Source organism: Podarcis cretensis (assembly GCF_951804945.1).
Source record: "Podarcis cretensis genome assembly, chromosome: 1".
Lineage (NCBI taxonomy): Eukaryota > Metazoa > Chordata > Lepidosauria > Squamata > Lacertidae > Podarcis > Podarcis cretensis.
The window spans coordinates 77,391,949-77,412,090 of record NC_137170.1 but is presented as its reverse complement, the minus strand read 5'-3'; the positions used below and the strand labels follow the sequence as shown (position 1 = coordinate 77,412,090).

Below are 20,142 nucleotides of genomic sequence, written 5' to 3'. Positions count from 1 at the left end.
CGTAGAACAGTGCTTCCCAACAACATCCTGTTTTGGGCTTCTGAACATTTCCAAGGGAAAAGAGTTCTGCAGTTGTGGTGCAGCCACTGAGAATATCTCCCTGTGCTCCCTTACTGTTTGAATCTCACCCATCAATGGTATTGCTAAACAGATTCTCTCAGTCAACCTTGGGAGTTGCATAAGGAAAGAGGTGGCCTTTAAGGGCTACTGGGGTGAGGCTTTATGTATCAAAATTAGCACCTTGAATTATGTCCCTAAAGCAATAGTGCAGCAACTGGGAGCACTGCTAGTTCTGAATATGACAGCCAGCTTTCAATCTGGAAATTCCAACCCACCTTTAAAGTAAAACGTTGGGCCAGATTCAACTAACCAGTCCTGCTAGCAGATGCCTGCATAAGGGCTTCCACTAGAGCAGCGGAGTTTGACCCCCATCCTCCCCCTGCCCCAATTGGGGGGAGGGGGGAGAACCACCAGAACAGTGTGACAGGAGAGGGGAGATTCTTACACCAGAACAATCTCTCTAGCACCATGTTGAATTCTTCCCATTACATTCATCTAGATTTGAGGTGATAATATACGAATTGCAATTACAAGGTAGCCAATATAGAACCTTCAGATATCACACTACAGGACCTATCATCCCTGCCCATTTTGCTGGGGTTGATGGGGTTGTAGTCCAACAACATTTGGAATATTATCCCTGACCCAGATCATAGCAGGACCCAGAATGGCAGAGTTAAGGTAAGGATCTACCAGATCCCCCAGTTCTCAGGGTTCCCATTTTCCTGTGCTGGGGACCTAAGGTTTCCCTTCAGGTACACTGATTTTCTGTGGGTCCCATATGTGCTGGGGGAACCGTTGCAGGGTCCTCTGTTGGGAAGTGGGTCTTGTCTGATTCTTGTTCTATGCGCAGATTGGTCTAGGAAGATCCCAACAGCCCCCACAAAATGGAATATGAGTTGCAGTAATGAATCTAGGGAACCCTCGGGATTCAAGCCTGAGTGAGCAGGGTGCTAAACCCAATCAGAATTCAGATTCCTGTGCATACTGCTTCACTTTATTTAAAAAATCATTACTTTAGCCTTCAGCTGATATAGCTACAACATGTCCAGAGAGTAAGTAAGCTGTAAGACTGCAGGTTCTGAGTGGGGTGGTCTTAGACAATAGTATCCACAGACCCACTGGTACAGTCAATATGAATCCCATATAGTTCTGGGATTACTTTGATTACTTTGATCACACAAGTGTCTAGGAATACACCAAACTAATTGAGCCACTGGTGTATATAAATCTCTCTTCCTTGCCCCCAACCCTTACTTGTTAAACTAGTACCTGATAAGTCTATGCAATATGGATATTCTGCCAGGTCTGCTGAATTTCCCTCCTTCATTATAAAACATCAGTGCCACTATCTATACCTCTTTGCCCTGCAGACCCAGCACAGTTACATCAGGAGAACTCGCAAGAATCTATTCTGTCTTGTATCTCATCAGAAGAACTCTGTATTGCAAGCAGTTACAGGCTCCAGGGTATCACTGGAAGCTTAAGCAGGCCCCTATAACCTTTATTCCTGGTGATCATTCATGAGATACAGTTTTACCAACAGTATGCACCTTTTTATCCCTTCTTCTTCTTTTAAAATGGGTTTTTCTTTTAAATCTCCTACCATTGGATGTGAATTAAAACATTCATTTCAGAACAGACCCTACCCTTGTGATTATATGAAGTGTCAGAATGGGGATACAGTACATCCTTTATCACGGCTCAGAGGCAATTGAAATATCCCAGTTTTTAATTTTACAAAATGGTCTTCAAGATTTTTAATGTCAATTTCATAATGTTCATAATGCTTAAGGCCTTATTGGGGAAGCAAGTTTCGCTTCTCTCTAATGCAGTGTTTTGCTTGGTTGGCAGCACTTTAAAAAGAAAGCAGTGTACCATTTCATTTAAAAAACTTGTTAGGGAGTAAGGCTCATTAAACACAGTGGCCTAAATTTACTCCTGAGTAAACATGCTTAGAAAATTGTGCCGTGAATCTTGAATAACTGAGGCTGCATGCTCCCACCCTTTTTTCCTCCCCCTGTGTAGAGTTAATAATTTTTCGGATAGCACTGATTCTCTCTGTTGGAAGCAGCACTGCTTAGATCATGCAGACTAGTGCTGTGCCAAAACCTCTCCTACAATTTCTCCAAAGTTTTCTTTCCTTGCAAAATATCTTTTCCTTTTTTCCACCTCATTCTCAGGAGACTTGAGAATTTCCTTGAGTTTTAAGCTTGCTTTATTGCAAGGTAGGATTGCATTTTTCCTTTTATTTTCTGTAAACATTCTGCCAGCACACTGCAGCCTCTTCAGCTGCCCTGCTTCCTAACCTGGAAAAACTCTGTGGGAGGAGTTACCTCATGATGCCTTTCCCTGAGCTGTAATTGAATTGCAGAAAGCTGCAGGGAGGCTACAGGGCACAGGCCATTGGTGAGCTAGCTTTGCAGAATGAAAGGACCATCAAAAACACGCCTCATATACCACAAAAGTAAAGTAAGTTCATCAAAAACTCTGCAACCCACCCATGAGGATTTCACTAGAATTGTCTCTCCCTGTTTAAATGAGAGAAGGAAATAAACCCCAGTTATTAAAATGTATATATTGTGGTGTATGGAAAGGTAGCCTGTGTTTAGTGGATCGTGGACATATCCAACAGCAGCATGCACCCGCTGTGTGGTCCATGTACCTGTGCTAGAAAAAGCACTTGCTCCATCCTTCATATGTTTCTATTCAGAGGTGTATTGCAGCAACCTGAAGTCTGAAGGGACTGGGGCAGTTGGATGGATAACTATACATATAAATATCTAATCAGCAAAGGCTTTTAATGTGCAAGGAACAGACAGCATAATTGTTCTGAGGCCTACAGAGTCATTCTGGTGTGTTTGAGGAAGACAAAAGCCCAGGCTTCTTAATAGCCTACTTAAATGAGTGGCCCTTTCTCTTTACTGTTCCCCATGCTAATCTTTGGCTTGTGGTCAGCTATAGCTGCTTATTAATATTTCAAAGAGTTGTGCTTTCCCAACCCAGTTTTAACAGAGGAACTGGGAGAGATTTGCCAAAGTGTGATTGTTTTCTTTTCCTCTGTTAGGCAGGCAGGCAGATGTAGATGCTTTTTTCTTCTTTCTTTTTTTAAGCTTGCTTTCGAAAGCTAGTAGTGTACAACATTTCTCTCTTAAATGTGTCATATTACTATAGATTAAATAACCTCAGGACTAGACATTGTAATGAGTGTCCAGGAGGCTGTCAATGAGCACAGTGCACGCTGGATTTTTAGGGTGCTGGAGAACACATTCCATTCATGTGCAGAGTGCTTACAGAAAGCAGGGTGTGCATGGACTGCTTGTGTGCATATCAGTGGCACACACAAAGAGACCTACCAATGTCCTCCTTATTCAGCTCCCTGCTGTATCTTGTAAAGCTGTTTCATGGTTGTACCCATTAGTGCCTCTGCCCTTCTAGGTTTACTTGAACAGTACAGTGCCTAGTCTTCTGTTTCCAACTGTTGTAGTAAAGCCAAATGCATCACTGAGGTGCTTTCTGTCTCTGAGCAAATATGACTCTCTTGACACAATGACTTATACCGTTACGCACAGCGTAGCTAAGGCCTAGTTGGCTGTGTATTATAATTGCCTGTGCTTTTCTTCTCTAAATCTTCTCTTTGCTTTCTGTTTTTTCGCCTTTTCTTTCTCTCCCTCCTGGATTGGTCAGGCTTGCCAAAAAATCCTGGTTTGGTAACTTTATCAACCTAGAGAAAGAAGAACAGATCTTTGTGGTTATTAAGGACAAACCGCTGAGTTCTATCAAGGCTGACATAGTCCATGCATTCCTCTCGGTAAGTACGGACATAAACATAAACACACAAGTGAAACTTGATGAGCTGTGGTTTCTCAGCCTGTAGTTCCAGACACATTCCACACTAGTGCCCTTTAAAACTAAAATTTCTTTCTGTTCTCTCCTGTGGCCACAATGTTTCTTGGTTACTGACTAATCAGTTCCTGTTATCTGTGGGAGGCGGTTTTATTTTGGGTTTCTTTTCAGCTGGAGTAATTGTTTTTTAGAAATTTTATTTTTTATTACCTTAACCATGTAATTGTGATAATAGAATTACAGTAACATTTGTTTTGATTGCAAAGACAAAACTAGTAATTATCACCAACCACACGAGGAACAGGAACTGACTAGTGTAAGAGCCAGAAGCAGAAGCCACTTTAAAACAAAGAATGGAGGGAAATTAAAGAGACAGTAGCCCCAAGAAGGCTCAATGCCATTCTGAACTGCATTTTAACAAAATGAGTAGGGGTGCTTTATAGTACTAGAATGCAGGAGAATATACAGTGGTAGGAAAGCTTCTTTCCATTGATGTAGTGTTTTTTATTGTTACTATGGCTATATAGCATGTACTGAGTAAATGTAATCTTTATTTTTTTATTTTAAAAAATACAAGCTATTTTTAAAAATCACAGCTCAGATCTGAAAAAGGTGGGAGGACAATATGAAGAATTCTGGAGTACATTGAGTTGGAAATGCTGTCATCTAAATTCTCTGTAAAAACTGAGTGAAGAGATTATGTCTGCTCCATATTAAATGGCTAGTGTATAAGTGACCTTTGCCTCTTTGTTCTTCAATTACACCATCTTTCCCTCACCGTTACTCATTTTCTTTTTTATGTATTCATTTCTCACTCATATATGCCAGACTCAGAGCTGGCTTTCTTAGCAGAACTTCCCTGAGAAATAAGATTTTAAAAAGATTAACTTCTTAGGCATATTTTTCAGGTTCCCCAGAGCATGGTGTATAAATCCAGCCATACTCCAAGCAAAATTGCACATAAAATCATGGTGGCTATACATAACGGGTTGATTCCTTTACATTCCCATCTAGTAGCTTATTTCTTACCCTTTTCTGGGGGCCAAAGCAAACTCTGCCCTTGGGAGAACGCAATCTCAAGACATGTTCTGGAACTCTCCCTTAAATAATTAATCTTTGAGGCTTCTTTTAAAGTGGAATGTGATACAGTCTTATGTGTAGGAGCAAAAATCCCAAATGATCTTTGCCAGTTTTAAGTCCCTCAGAGAGCAACTCTGTATAGATCTACTCAGAAGTTGGCATTGGGTGAAATCTAATGTTAGTCGTACTCAGAGTTGACCTGTTGAAATAAATGGGCATAAGTAACTCAAGTCTATTGATTTTGGTGTATCTGAGTATAGTTTACCGTAAGTTGGATAACAATAGGACCTACTCCCAGATAAAAGTGTATAAGATTACAGCCCCAAGTAATTATTGGGAGCTAGTGTGGCAGAGTAGTTAACAGCATGAGCAACACGGTGCTGATTCAAATCTCAGCTCATTGGGGACCAAAGTCAAACTGCTTCCTCACAGCCCTCCTCAAACCTGTAATATGGAGGTAATAAGAGTCGCAGGTTTGTTCTAAGGTGCATGAAGATAATGTGTGCAAAGTGCTTTCAACACTATATTAATAACTTCAAAATGTTTCTTCTTGCCCTTTCCACATTATCAGTCCAAGAATGCTTCCTATACATTTTGACACTTGTGTCATAGCTGTCAATGTTTCCCTTTTTTAAAGGGAAATTCCCTTATTCCGTATAGGATTTCCCTTTAAAAAGGGGGAAAGTTGACAGCTATGACTTGTGCAATACTTCCACAAACCCACGTGGCAGTGTTTTACCGTGGTCCCATTCAAATATGCAGGGTTGGTCCAGAGAAGAGCACAGAATGACTATGTGCCTGCACTCTGTAAACTTTGTTCTTGAATGCCTTGGGAGACTATTTTCCCCCCAGTCCTGCTTAACATCCATATGAAAGATTCTGGAGGCAATCATTAGGAGATTTGGAGTGTGGTAAGGCAGAGATGCTGTGTGTGAGCAGTTCTCGGAGCCAGGAGTTTGGGCATTTAACAATTTTCAATAAATGGCTAGCTGATGAGATCTTATTGAAGTTCATTTTTTATTGCTGCAGATCAGACTGGAATGCTCCTTCATTCTTAAAGAAAGGGCAGTCGCACAAAACAGCAGTCTTTCCCATTCAGATTTTGATGCTTTTTAAATTGGTGTGTTGCCACTGGTTTTAGAGTGGTAGAACCATTTGTTCTTCATGTTGTTGTTTCCTACTAGATCCCCAGCCTCAGTCACAGCGTCATCTCACAGACAAGCTTCCGCGCAGAGTACAAATCCACAGGGGGCCCTGCTGTCTTTCAGAAGCCAGTGAAGTTCCAAGTGGACATAACATACACAGAAGGTGGGGAGGCCCAGAAAGAGAACGGGATCTACTCAGTCACTTTCACACTTTTATCAGGTAATTGTCACAAGCTTGCTGTCTGCATGGAGGAGGAGGAGGAGCACAGACAAAATAGCGAGGGCGGCCTTAATTGTAGTTAATTTCTTCAACAGGCAGCAGCAGTTTGCATGTATGTGGAAGTGTTCAAATAGTGTCTAAATTGTTGTAAGAAAATCCCTGCTGGATCAGGACCCCTGGGTGCAACCACAGGCTCCCCAGTTGTGATTCCCAACAAGTGGCATTCACAGACTGTCTCTGACAGTAGATTCAGAACATAGGCACTGTGGCTAATAGCCATTGATAGTGTTATCTTTTATGGACATGTCTAATGCTTTCTTAAAGCCATCCAAATTGCTGGTCATCATGTGTGGAAAATTGCACATCACACTTTTTTGCCATGCATGTGCATAATTATACTGCTAACAGTTGTAGCTTACTAACACAGCTTATGTTTTCCTTGTGTGTGAATGTCAGATATACATGCTGTGAAATGCACTTATCACACACAGTGATTTACATAGTTTGTATTTCTTTTCCTGTATAGGGTTGACGATCAAATATACCATTCATTGGTCTTTAAAAGTGCCACAAAACTTTCTGTTGTTTTTGCTGCAACAGATTAACACAGCTGCCTCTCTGGATTTGTTTGTGTTTGAGGCAGCTTCAAAAGGAAACATTTTAGCAGTCAAACTAGTCTTCAGAATTCTGGAAGAGAGCTTTCAAAATTGGTGCCCTTAAGATGTTATTTGGGGCATTTAGCCTAGTAGAGCAGGTACGTGTAGCTTGTGACTTGCGTGGATGAACATTGTCCATCATCCAGGTATGGCGGTCCAACAGGGACTCAGTAAATCTGCTTTTGTTGCCTGCCTGAGACTAAAAAAAATAAAATGGTAGGCCTGTCAAACACTTGGTAAGCCACATTACATGACTAGCAATACTCAAATTGAGGTGGGTTGAGTTTACCACTCCACCCTCTTTAGTCATACTGACTGTGTTTAGCTTCATGGGACACCAGCTATTCTGGAGTCCTTTAAAAAAAGGCAAAAGCTTTGGAAATGGATGGTTATTTAGATTACATATAGTTCTACTTTGCTTTGGGGATTTGGGTTACACAAAATCCTGGAGAGTAAGCAGTGTTTTTTAAAAAATACAAACAAGCAAACAAGGAACAGTGTTTTTTTGCTGGCCATGTTGGGGAGAAATGGTAGAGGTACCAGGGGTATACGAACTAGGTAGTTAAGTATAATATAATGAGATCTACAGATGTTGCAAGGGAGCTGGAAGGTCTAGTAAGTTTCAGAGGGAAGTGTGTCTTCATAAAGCTTTATTAAGAATGTGATAGGCATAACCTACTGCTACTAATATTAAACTTTCATAGAGCTGGAACAAGGTCCTTAGGTGCATGCTGTACAGAACATAAAAGTGACACCATTCCTTTCTAGAGGATTTGCCATTTTCATTAACTAGGCAAGATAGAAGAAAGCTCAAGGATTGATAGAAAGTCATGGGGATCAAGAAAGAGAGACTAAATTAGTAATGGAGGAGCAGGTAAAGTGAGCCTCTGGTAGCTGGTTCTGAAAAAAACTTTGTTGCATAAGTGAGTCTTGAGATAAGGACTTGGGAGAGAAAAATGAAATTATTTGCTGAACAGAGAGGTGGGGTCTATTCTGAGCATAGGGAGCAGCATGGCTGGAAGCCCAGAGGCAGGAGTGAGAGAGAGAAGCCAGAGGGGCTGGCAGAGGAGCAGCAAAATGGTGGCATGGGGGGAATATAAAGAAGAAAATATAATTAACAGAAGGGAATTGGACATATTTGTAAACATAAGGATGAGAAGCTTTCAGATGAAGTCTAATACTGAGCAGAAAAGTTAATGGAAATGTGCTCTCTTCCTACACTCTCCCTTCCACAGCAGTGTTCAGTTCTTCCACAACTCACAGTCCGATGTGTCTTTTCACAGGTCCAAGCCGTCGCTTTAAGAGGGTAGTAGAAACCATTCAGGCACAGTTGTTAAGCACACATGACCAGCCTTCAGTGCAGCAGTTATCAGGTAAGTAGCTTCCACAGCTCAGTGCTTTGCTTCAGGCAAGGACATGAATTGGAAGCACCTATCAGCATAGCCCTCAAGTTGCACCTAGAAAACTAGTTTCATTCAGCACAAACAGTAAGACTCCTCTGCACATCTCTCCCTTGCCATTTGCTCCACTCCCACCTGCCTTGCACCAATTCCCATTTCCTAAATGCATCCCCCCCACCTCCACGTGAACTGCCCTGCCCTGCCCCAAGAGCCATTTGTCCCCCTTTTCACAGGAAGTGTCATCAGCAGTTTGTTTAATTCCAAAAATCCCCCCCCACCCCAAAATCATGGACATGCCTCAAAATGTATCTGATGAAAGAGTCCTCTACAAACCATTTTTTAAAAGAAACAATGGCCTGAGTTAGCTCCTGGGGAGGAAGTGACTTTTGCTAGCAAGTGGGAATTATTGGAAGTTTAGAGCAAGACTGATTTTTAGAAAGTCACTTACTCTGAAGAAGCCACATGCCATTTTATCTGCTCACTTTAATGAAGTGGAAATGGCTGAGCAATGGCAGAAATATCTTGCCTGTTACAGTTTTATGCCACACTCCACGAGGAAATAATTTTTTATTACACTTTAGCCCTTTCATGAATGGGATGAATATTTATCTACTGGCAATCTCTTCATTTAGCAATTCCCCTACTACCTCTCTAGCCTTCCACAAGCCCTGATCTTCACTGCTTCACCTCGTGAAGGTCACTAGGATAAGCAGATTTAGCTTCTTCCAAGCAAACAACAACAACTCTGCAACACTACAGGAAACGTTTGTCTGTTGTAAAGTGTATGGGAAAAACAGAACAAAACATGAGGTACATAGACCCAAAGTCCAATTTCTCTCTATGCCAGTGGTAGCTAATCTCACCCTTTAAAGCCACCCTTGTGATGACAAGCATGTGAGAAATATATCAACAGGAGGAGATGGGCAGCCTTTCACAACTGAGAGCAAGGATTGGGAAAGAATTACTAGATGTCTAAAACTGATCAATATAATTTGAATCTGGTCAGACAGACTGCTGTCACTTACTTTGCATCTGCAGATGTCTGGCTGGTCTAGGATAGGAAACAAGGAGTTTCAAATTAATAAACAAAGGGAGCATCAGGGTAGATTCCAAGACTCAGCACTGCAGGATGACTGCTTCTTATATAAATTCATCATGCAGTGGTTGTAGCCACATGGGAAGAAAGTTGCCTTTGTCCTCACTAGCCCCAGCTCTTCATGCTTTTAGAAGAGTTCTATAAGATTAGCATCTTTTTGAGGCTAACAACAATAACAACAGAGAACAAACTTCCCATGTGTAGCATTTACTCATAGTGACTTATTAAACAGCCTCCACTTTCTGTGAATTCAGACTAAAATAAACCTGTGACTGGATGAAATTCTTGACAAGAAACATTTATTTCGTATGTGGCTGTGATTTAAAAATTATATGGATGTCCAGGCTGTGGTTGAGAAAACAGGGAAGCAAAAATGTCACCAAAATAATGCTCGTTTGAAATGGGATAGGAAATTTTGAAATGGGATAGGAATTATTGGGAAGTTGGCACCAAATGGCACTGTTTTAAAATGGAATAGAATTAATGAAGAATTGTTCCCAGATGATTGCCAGATGAGCCTTGAATGGGCATGGGAAGGAATGCTGCTCTCCTTCCAACACAAAAGCCACCTTCTTGTCCCCTGGCACCCAGGAGGTCATAGAATCATGAGGGGCCATTCAGCTTAGCATAATGTCTTTGCAGCCTGGGTAACTCCAAATCAAGCTGCATTCTGTGAGGAACAGTTGCTTACTTCAAAAGCAGCCTCACTCGAAATCAATGTTCATTTAATCTGTAACTCACAGATTAAAGTGCAAAGCATTTGTAACTGATTCTAGCCTCTGGAGAAGTTCAGAGAGCTCACCTGCTCTAGCAAAGCAGTGTTCCCCACCTTCCAGGTCAGGTGCCATTACAGGTGAGTGACTGGAGGCCTCTCTGTGCACAAACATATACTGTATGTACTGCGAGAGGGAGAGGGATGATACAGTATATTGCAACAGATGTACCTTGCAGCTAGGTGACCCCATCTCTGAACGTGTCTCCAGCTCCATCACTGCCAGCAAAGACTTGTGACTTTGTGGAGGTGATACATCTCCGGACCCTGCTTGGTCTGCTGAGCTGTGGGCCGGCCCATTAAACTGGTTTGCCTGGGTTTCAGAACAGGACTGTTTTCTGTTGTCTCTCATTCTTTGCAAGCTCACACCAATATTGATAGACATCGCGTCGTTTCCTTGTCTGTGCGTGTATCTCATTTCAATGGTGCGTTCCTGTGTCACACCTGCACATCCCAGTTAGTATCTTCCATTCTCATTCTCATTTCTGCTTCTTGGGACTCGCTCTGCTTATTACTTTTGATCTAATGCAAACTGGAACAAGCTCAGTGCACAGGTGAAAGCTAAGTGCACCACTAAAATGCCACTCAGCACTAATGCACTTCAGTTCTGTGCTCCCTGAGCCACTGGAGATTTCTTCCTTGAAATGATCACTGATCAGGCAGCCTTAGGTACACACTTTCATTCATGCACCTGAATTCTGGAAGTTCCGTGATCTTCAGAGTGAAAAGAGAATACCATCTCCATAGATATTCACTCTGCCAAGAAGTCCTTGTTGAATGAAAGGAGAATCCTGCCTGGGTAGATAGGGACAAAAAGTACCACACTTTTGCCCATGTCTCAATTCTGTGCATTCTTTTTGTTCCACAGAACAAATCTATAGCCATTAGTAAGAAATGATGTTTCTGAGAATGAATAGTGATTATTTCCATATGATACCAGTTCTGTTATCAGGACTGATTGCTTTCCTCTAGCAGACACCTCCTCTGGGAAGGAGTTAACTGTCTGTGTATCCCTTTCCATAAATGGCAGTATTAAAGCAATCCATTGTTTCATCTGAGCAGTGAATTCTCTGCTTTTCCCCTTCCCTGTTTAAGTCTATGGTGGTTCCTAAACTTTTCAGCCATTGTTGCAAGTTCCAGCTTCCAGCAATAGGCTATACGTAACCATTAACAATGCAGTGGGACATTTTGTGCTTACTACACTTCCTGCATTGTTAATATTAAGGAAAGGTTGGGATTTCTGGGTTGCAACCTGCTGACTTTATTTTCAGAATCAGATAAGCATCAGAAACCAATGTATTTAAAGTAGGTCCCACACAGTTCCTTCATCTCATCTTTATGTATTTATGCAAACTTAAACGCTTATTATTTTGATAAGCCGTTTTAAATGTCCTGTGGGATGAAGGGGAGGCCTGCATAATTGTAGTGCTTTATTCTTTGGTAGGTCTTGATGTGAATCTTGCTGAACTTTTTACACAGAAGCTTTAGTAGAAATCATTGGTTATTTCTGAAATGCAACAATCTCTGAATAGGACTGCAGTTTCCAGCATCTGTGTTTGTGAAATAAAGCTGCCATTCATTGAGAAAATAAGAAGGAGGAGATGATATGAGTGTTGAAATTGCAGAACATGCTTTATCACTATGAGCTACTGGTGGGGGGTTATTATTATTATTTTTTTGTAATATTTCTCTGTGTTTAAACAACAACAGGAGACTCTATAAGTAGAAGACTTGCACAACAGAAAGGTGGACTGAAACTGTCTCCACAATGCTCTAGTTTCCCGTTTGTAGAGAATTTTCACACAGAAGAGCATTCAGACATGGTATCTCATATCTGCAGTCCAAAGAGGCACAGTTTATTCCAGCACCTCAGCGTTCTGCTGCATATGCAGACCAGGACTGGTATATGGCTGGGTTATTGGAGAGCTCCAGTTGACGGAAATCTTCACCAACAAATTGCATGGATGCCCAGTTTTGTGTATGTGTATACACACGGGGGGAGGGGTGTCAAATAGTACTTCATACAAGCCAGTTCTGGATTCCTTTTAGGATTTGGTTAATCACTAAAATAATATATATGTTATTTTTATTAACAAAAAGAGCTTTATTTATGTAGCAAAGTGTATCAGCTTCTGCCTTCATCACCTGCTCTGGTAAAGTGAAATTAAGCTTTTTTCAAGATAGCCATTACGGATTGCTCCACCTTTTTTTGTTAAAACAGAACATCACTAGCAAATCTTGCAATATAATCCATATAATTGACTGCAAAAAAGGGATGTCATATCCAGAACATAATAAAAACTACAACCAACATGTTTTAGAAACCAAAAAAGGGGGTGAAGCCAGTTGCTAAACCGTTCAGTCCTGAGAACCTGTCAGACTTTTCAATAATTGCTATAGATATGCTAACAGATCCAGCAATGTTAGCAAAGAGGGAAAATACAAGGATGTACACACTGGGACGCTTAACACAGTAGCCAGCCACATGCCCCTGGAAAGCCCAAAAGCAGGACATGAGTTCAGTGGCCCTCTTCTGTTGTTCCCCAGCAACAGTTGTTCCCCAGACAGTATATAGAGTCTTCATGACTTGGTGGCCATTGATAGCCTTGTCTTTCATCTTTGTCCCATGGATGCACTCTTTCCAAGTTCTCCTTTCACTTTTTAAATAACTAGTTTTCCTTGTTTTCTGTAACATTCTCACCTTGTGCAAGGCCTCTGCAGGAAGAGGTGGCTGCCGTTTCTCAGTCAGATTCTCAACTCCCTACTGGACCCTTCCTCACATTGCTATTTCTGATCATGCTCCCTTATCTACAGTCACCCCAGACCTGCCTCTCTTTTCCAAGATCCCTTCCTGCTGGATTGTTTGGTGCATACCTATCCTTTTGCTTTGCTCTTCTACCCTAACATTTATACAACCTAACCCCTTTTAGAGAACGTCTGTCTTTAGCCATCTTTGCTAGCAAGGCATTTCCCGCTTTGCAAAGGAGGAAGTGCTGGAATGTCTCTGAGGGCCGCCGTCCTAGAGACACTTGCCTATGAACAACCCCAACTGAATTCAGTGGGACGTGCTTCTGAGTAGATATGCATAGGATTGCTCTGGCATTGTTTTAATAGCAATGAGACAAAGGAGGAAGGACCTAATTAAAGGGCCATTAGCCACGAGAAGCAGAAACATGGCTGTATGGAACTTGCTGCTAGGTTAACATATTTTAATACCTTGCCCATGGAGATAGACACGGCCATCATGGTTATAGGCAATATATGGTGCTATATTGCAGAGCCACTGTTTCTTTTTGCTTCAGGCTCATCGCAAGAGAGCAATGTCTGAGCAGTGTTAAAGAGCCCTAGTGTGGAAGCTGCCTTAACATGCTCTGTCGTTATGCTGTTCAGCATAAGATAAGACACAAGGGGGCGGCAGCCAAAAACCTACCACCAACTGCCGTACTTCCTTTGTGAGTCAAGCAGAGCCAGTGTTATGATTAGGCTCACCAAGGCAATTGCCTCAGGCAGCAAGATTCTGCCAGGAAGAGCTCTTGCTACTGCCACTTCTTACTTCTCCAGCAAACAGAGTTCCCCAGGTACCTCTTGCCTTCCCTAGAGAACTAAAGAGAATCGGCAGCAGCAAAACTCTGGCTTTAGCGTTGGGAGAGGGGGAAATGGAAACTTCCCTTTTCACCTCAGGCGCCAAAACGGAATGGGCTGCTCCTGGAGTCGTTACTTTTCACAAGCCCCAAACTTGTACTGTTACTGTCAAAACATATTCTTGCCCTGACCCACCCCTTATGGCTGCCATCCTGAATGTGTCTCATTTTTGAAGTACAGTAGACCCTCGGTTGTCGAACGCTTCAGAAACCGAACAATTCGGAACCTGAACACCGACAACCTGGAAGTGAATGCTTCTGTTTTCGAACGCGCCTCGGAAGTCGAATGGCTTCCAAGGCACATTTCTCCATTTTTTTAAAGGGATTTGCCAACCAGCGATTGCGCCTCTGTTGTCAAACATTTCGGAAGTCGAACAGTCTTCTGGAACGGATTACATTTGACAACCAAGGTTCCACTGTAATCCCTTCTCCCAAAACACAGCTCTGCAAGGAGGGGAATGACTGCCCCCTCCTTTGAAAGAGGGATAGCCCCAACCCTTTTCATGGGGGATGCTATTATTACTGCTGGCGCCAAGTTGAAACTGCATTTATTGCTAGCAATAGGAAGAAATTTTTGGAGGTAGTTTTAAATAAATAAATATACTTTTTCCCCACTCTTTTTGTAATTCTTTCCATTTTACTAGCCGCCATAAACTCTTAGGAGAAGCAGGCTATGAATGTTTTAAGGGATAAAATAAGTTGTCTGGAGAAGCCCAAGATATCATAGCATTTATAGCTCCCGAGGTGGACGAGGTAGTAGTGAAAGAAGATAGCTTGGCATCTTGAGTACATGTAGAATAATACTTTGCTTTTATTTTAGTGACAATGATGCTCATAGTGCTATGAGTCATCATAATGGACTCACACATTTGATCTAGCTGAACAGCCTTTTCCAGGGATTTCTATGTTGCAAAGTATTTTATTTTTCTTTCTGTAGGTTTTACAGTGAATGTATGAAATTTGGTGAATGTCAGCATTCATGTGGGAATGAAGCCAGTCCTAGTTGTCATTTGTTGTATTTCTCTCATCTTTCAGACATACCCAAGTAAATGCTGACATTTGATTAGCTCTCAGAATTCACTTGTGGGCCTTTAGATTTTTGGAAATTTTTCACAAAATTTGTCTGAGGTAGCCAGGATGTAAAAGTCACCAAATCTTGGACATTCATTGTAACACATATATTAAATATATGGCAGGGATAGGGAGGAGAAAGTGTTTGCTCTGTGTTACATGATTGATTAAAAAAAAACCACTTCTAGCATAAGTTTAGGAAGAATCTCAACTGAGTGTAGAAATGCCAATCCCATATATACTTCTGCTCCAGGAAAAAGTTTGCTACATTACTGCCTTCTACGAAGAGATCTGGAAACGATTTTTTTATATTGTTTTCCCTCCTTCCTCTTTCCACTCTTATGATCTAGACACCACTAACTGTATGGAGTTGATGACTGGGAGACTTTCCAAATGTGGTAAGAACTTCCCTTCTACCTTCTCTCCCCCCCACCAGCCCCCAGCCTCCACTGAACAACCTGACTACCTGACTACCCTTTCACTTCTCCCTTTTCTGGACACTCTTTATGACCACCCACTTTACCTCTTGCTTGCCTTTTGAACACACACATCACCCAGTTTTTTCCTCCACGTGTGCGCAGACCTGCCATGTTGCACAACCACTGCATCCGTGGTTCCACAGTCTTGCAAATTCCTGTTCTTACACTACCTCCTCCACCCCACCCCCACCCTCCAAAAAAGATGTCTGGTGATGTTATACATGCTTTTAAGCCTTTACTCTGACTTCACTTTCAAATCAACCTTTCTCTGTTCTGCAGCCGTATACCACTTGCCTTTCTGCTGTGCTACTGCCTGGCTCCCCCCCCCCCAGCTCATGCTGAAAAGAGGACAACAAGGTTCTGCCTTCATTCCATCAGTCTCACCCCACTGTCCCTAGGGAAATTCCTCTCTTGCTCCCACTACAAATGAAATATCTCATCCGGTGGTTGCATCCTTAGCTACTGTACATAAGCTTAACTGCAGCCCAACTCACTGTTTTGCTTTTGATGGAAACAAACTGTGAGGCCTACAAGTGTAAAGTGAACAAATTTCCACTGAACAGCTCATCCTCCTCGACTTGAGAGACTCACGCTTAATCCCTGTTCTCTCTACTCCCCTATCACCAAAGTTATCTCCTTTCTTTCTATAGTTCGTTCCAAAAATAGAATATGGCAACTCAGAACAGAGAAATATGAACATACCATTTTTCTGTTGTACATAATCTTGGTTGCTTTCCTCTGCACACCTTCCAGCTTGTCAATATCCTTCTTAAGTTAGGGTGCTCAGAAGGGCAGAAGGTGCTCTTTTGTCAGGGAGAGCCAACAGAGAAAATTGATATGGCCAGTTGGCCACTGGACAGGGAGGCCTTCAGTTTCTGTCCTTAATTATTGCTGTGGCAGATACCCAATGAATGCTCCAGTACCTGTTTTCCAAAGTGGGGATTCACCTCACATGTCCGCCTTATACAGAAACAAGAAGCAAGCAGTGACCCCCAATAGTATGTGGCAAATGAGTGTGCTGCAGTTTGGCCCAGCCCCAGCTAGCCTGTCCAAGAGTCACAACGGCCTGCCATCATGAGAACAGGCGGGTGGGCTGGTGGAGGGTGGGAAGAACTCCCCTCCCCAAGCCCCCTCCCTCTCTTGAAAAAGTGGGGACCAGGGAGTGACCCCTCCCTCCCTTGCAAAGAGACTCAGCCAACGAGGCTCAGCTTCTGCCTGCCCCATTGTGAAGTGACTTGCCTAGGATAACTTGAGAGAATTGCTCCCTGCCCATAAAGGAGCCATGGGGATTCTTTCAGAGGCACAGAATTGGGGCGAAGCAGCCATCTATTTAACAAAGGGTAACATTCAGAATTTGTGTAAGTAATCACCAAGTGTAACGCTCCACCATCATGCAGAAATGCAGCACTAAAACCCCATAATAATTCAAGCTGATCAGTCAGAATGAAGACAAGGGCATGTGGCTCTCTGATTCACTCATCCCAACAGAAGCCACAGTTTTACACAGCACTACCCAACTCTGCTACTGGGGTTGCCACTCATCGCCCTGCCACTCCCTAGCCCTGCTCCTGTTTCTTTTACGGCAGAAATAAAGAAGGCAAAGCTTTCCACAACACTTACCTCCATGCCAGCAAATATTTCAGCTGCTAAATTTCTGCATGACACTGGCAGGCTCCTGTTAGAGGCACAGGAGCAAGGCCAGGAGACAGTGACCCTTGCTGCTACTGCTGCTGCTGCTGCCATGCTAGTGTACAGAACTGCAGCTTCTGCTCAAAGGGAACAACCTAGAGCACCCATTTGTGGAAGAAATCAGCAGCTGGCACAAGCAAGGTGTTCACATGGTGCACCAACCCAGAGCAATCACCAATTGACTTCAGCAGTTGTGAGGATCCATTTTCAGGTGGCAGGCGCGATCTAGTTATGATCAGTGCACCAACCACATTTGTCAGATGGGCAGAGCTATGCAGCTGTCAATCACCTGATGACATATGACACCGTTGCAAAATTTAAACTGGACTCGATACAGGCTGCACTTGCAAAGGAACAATGGAAGCACACCCTAAGGTTCCCAATAGTTCCTTAGCAGCCGTGGCTCTCATGCGACATCAGGTGAGTAACAGGTGGGTGCGTTGGGATGAGGATGGCCTCAGTGGCCAAATCAGACCTACAGGCTTCCAGGTTTCCCACCCATGGGCTTCAGCAACAGAGAGCTATTGATGTGAAACAGTTCTGCTGAATTGCTCCTGTTTGCTCTAGCTACATAGAAACCTAAGATCTACTTCGTGATTCTTGAAGCACTAAGAGTAAAATGGACATTGTGCTGCCATTGGCTAGCTATTAGACATGGGTTGCTGCCTTTGTCACTTTGCCATGGAACACAGGTATAGTGACATAATCGTCATTGTGACACTAATGAGATCCACCTTTAATAAATAAATATAAGTTAATGAACAGGCATGAATAATACAGCATGCTGTATTCTGTGGAAATCCCAAAGCATCTGGGAGAAAGTACACCTGAAGATACTCTCTTAAGGAGAATAAGAAAAGAGGGAAGAACAAGAAGTGTGGAAAATGTGGAATGTGGAGGAAGGCAGATATAGCAGGCATAGAGTGGTTAGGTTTGGGGTCCCTGTATTCTCTTGAAGCATTCATGTTCCTCTCTAGGGCTGAGTTCTGCACGCTATGCACTGCACAGATTGGATGCCTCATCCCACCCCACAGTGTCACCATAAGTTCTTCCCCTGGTTGGAATAGTTTTGCACTTTTAAGGAAGTTTCACTACTTTTGGAGAAATGAATAGATAAACGCTTTAATTCTTTATTCAGCACTTTTAAAATGAAAAAGCGGCCAGAAGCATAGGAGTTGGAAAAAGTGACGGCTGAGCTTGTTGGCTGGTATGCACATCTGTTATTTTCAGTTGTGAAGGAACACTTCATGGCTAAGAGGTGTCCTGTTATATTTTTTCTAATCCAACTATCTTTATTGGCAGTTTCCTGCTGTGAATGTCCTTCTATTTCTCTCTTCTTTGGCGATCACTCGTGGCTGAGTAAGATTGTCTTCCATGAGCACGGTCTTAACGGTGTGTCCGTAAGTGACTTTGGAGGCCAATTCTGGATCCACACATCCTTCCACAGTTAGATTCTTTTTCATCTTTGGAAGTATAGTCAACATAGCCAGGACTTCCTTACTTAACTGATGATTTCCAAACTGTTTTGAAGGATGTTAAATTGTAGTTGTTACCCTATATAAATACCATTGTTCCAATTTAGCTTACAGAGGGAATCTTACAGATCAGAATAAGCTGCTCCTCCATGCTTATTACTTCTGAGTTGTCCCGATCACATTGTGCTTCCTGTGGCTCAGCCCAAATGAGTTACTACAGTGAGCCACAGTATTCTTTTCATTGGCTTGTATCCTGGTGACAATAAGGAGGTATATGGATTCTGGATAGTCTTTCTTTCAGTTTTATGTAGACTTTAAATTACTCCTTGATGCTGTAAGCAAATGTGACCATGTCTGCCAATTAGGCGTTGCTTCAAGTGACTATGTAAACAAGACAAGAGTAGTGGTCTTTTCAAAAGCTAAATTAATTGCCTAAGAAGTTCAGGACAAGACACGCTCACTGTATTCCTTGACCTTAAATTGCTGGAGTGAACAACAGAGAACAAAGTGATTTATTAATGCTTCGTAGATAAATAGGTACCACTCTGGCGGGAAGGTAAACGACGTTTCCGTGCGCTGCTCTGGTTCGCCAGAAGCGCCTTAGTCATGCTAGCCACATGACCCGGAAGCTGTACGCCGGCTCCCTCAGCCAGTAAACTGAGATGAGTGCCTTTTATAGTGCATTAGGAATTGATCACTATTGGAAACGCAGTGCTGGCCTAAATTTACTATGTTTTAAGCAACTCATTGCGATGGACAGAAAGGGGTTTTGTTACAATTGCACTACAGTGTAGAATGGCTACCAATGAGGAGTTTTGTTTTGTCTTAAAATCCAGACATTTTCCTTGGTGTTACTGGTTTCAATGTCACAGTGAATGCCTTGGGTCAGATTTTCAGATACTTAGCAGCTGGATCCAACTTACACAAATTAAACCTTTGTAGAATTCCTTAAAATATATTTGTGGAGAAATGACTTGCAAATTTGCTAAGAGTCAGTTCACCCTTTGCACAGCAGCCTGGGTGTGCTGGTGTTCACCACCCATGTTGGTTGTGGGAAACAAAATGTGAAGGAGGTGTGATGCTCCCAGGCGCTCAGGAGGGTGTGCTTTGTAATGGCTCCCTGATACATGTCACAGGGCCTTTCTGCAATTCCTGTACTGTTGAGCCTATAGCATATTGAGGAAAGGGTGTCTGAAATTAGAAAACGGTGCCATTCACTGGTAGATTTCTGTTTCTAGTTTAGCCACTGGGTGTAAGAACATTTACCATTGCCTAGTGTCATTTGGCACAATTCTGCACTGTAGGATTTAACCCCCACTTAACAGCTGACATGCAGTGGACAAATCATGCTTAGTTTGGTCATGTGCGCCTGCTCACTCTTCAGAACAGGCACACACAGCCAAAGAACACAGCAGAAAAATGCCTAGTCTGCTTGCTTTCTCTGCGTGTGCATTTCCCTTGGAAAGAGGTGATTGCAGCTGAATCACACAGACCCAGTATTTTTCTGGATCA

The 20,142-nt window shown here is 42.5% G+C and overlaps 1 protein-coding gene across 14 annotated transcripts in view; it reads left to right on the top strand.

Annotated features, from left to right (window-relative positions):
• Window positions 1-20,142, top strand: part of BRSK2 (BR serine/threonine kinase 2) — a 390,734-nt gene that overhangs the window by 359,083 nt on the left and 11,509 nt on the right. For 8 of the 14 annotated variants that reach the window (XM_079988297.1, XM_079988299.1, XM_079988296.1 and 5 more), the window contains 3 exons: window positions 3,748-3,871; window positions 6,171-6,351; window positions 8,291-8,380. In XM_079988297.1, the coding sequence (XP_079844423.1) occupies window positions 3,748-3,871; window positions 6,171-6,351; window positions 8,291-8,380 (395 nt within the window). Of the gene's footprint in view, window positions 1-3,747; window positions 3,872-6,170; window positions 6,352-8,290; window positions 8,381-15,337; window positions 15,386-20,142 lie in introns of all 14 variants that reach the window. The other 6 variants (XM_079988290.1, XM_079988300.1, XM_079988301.1 and 3 more) reach the window with 1 other exon arrangement.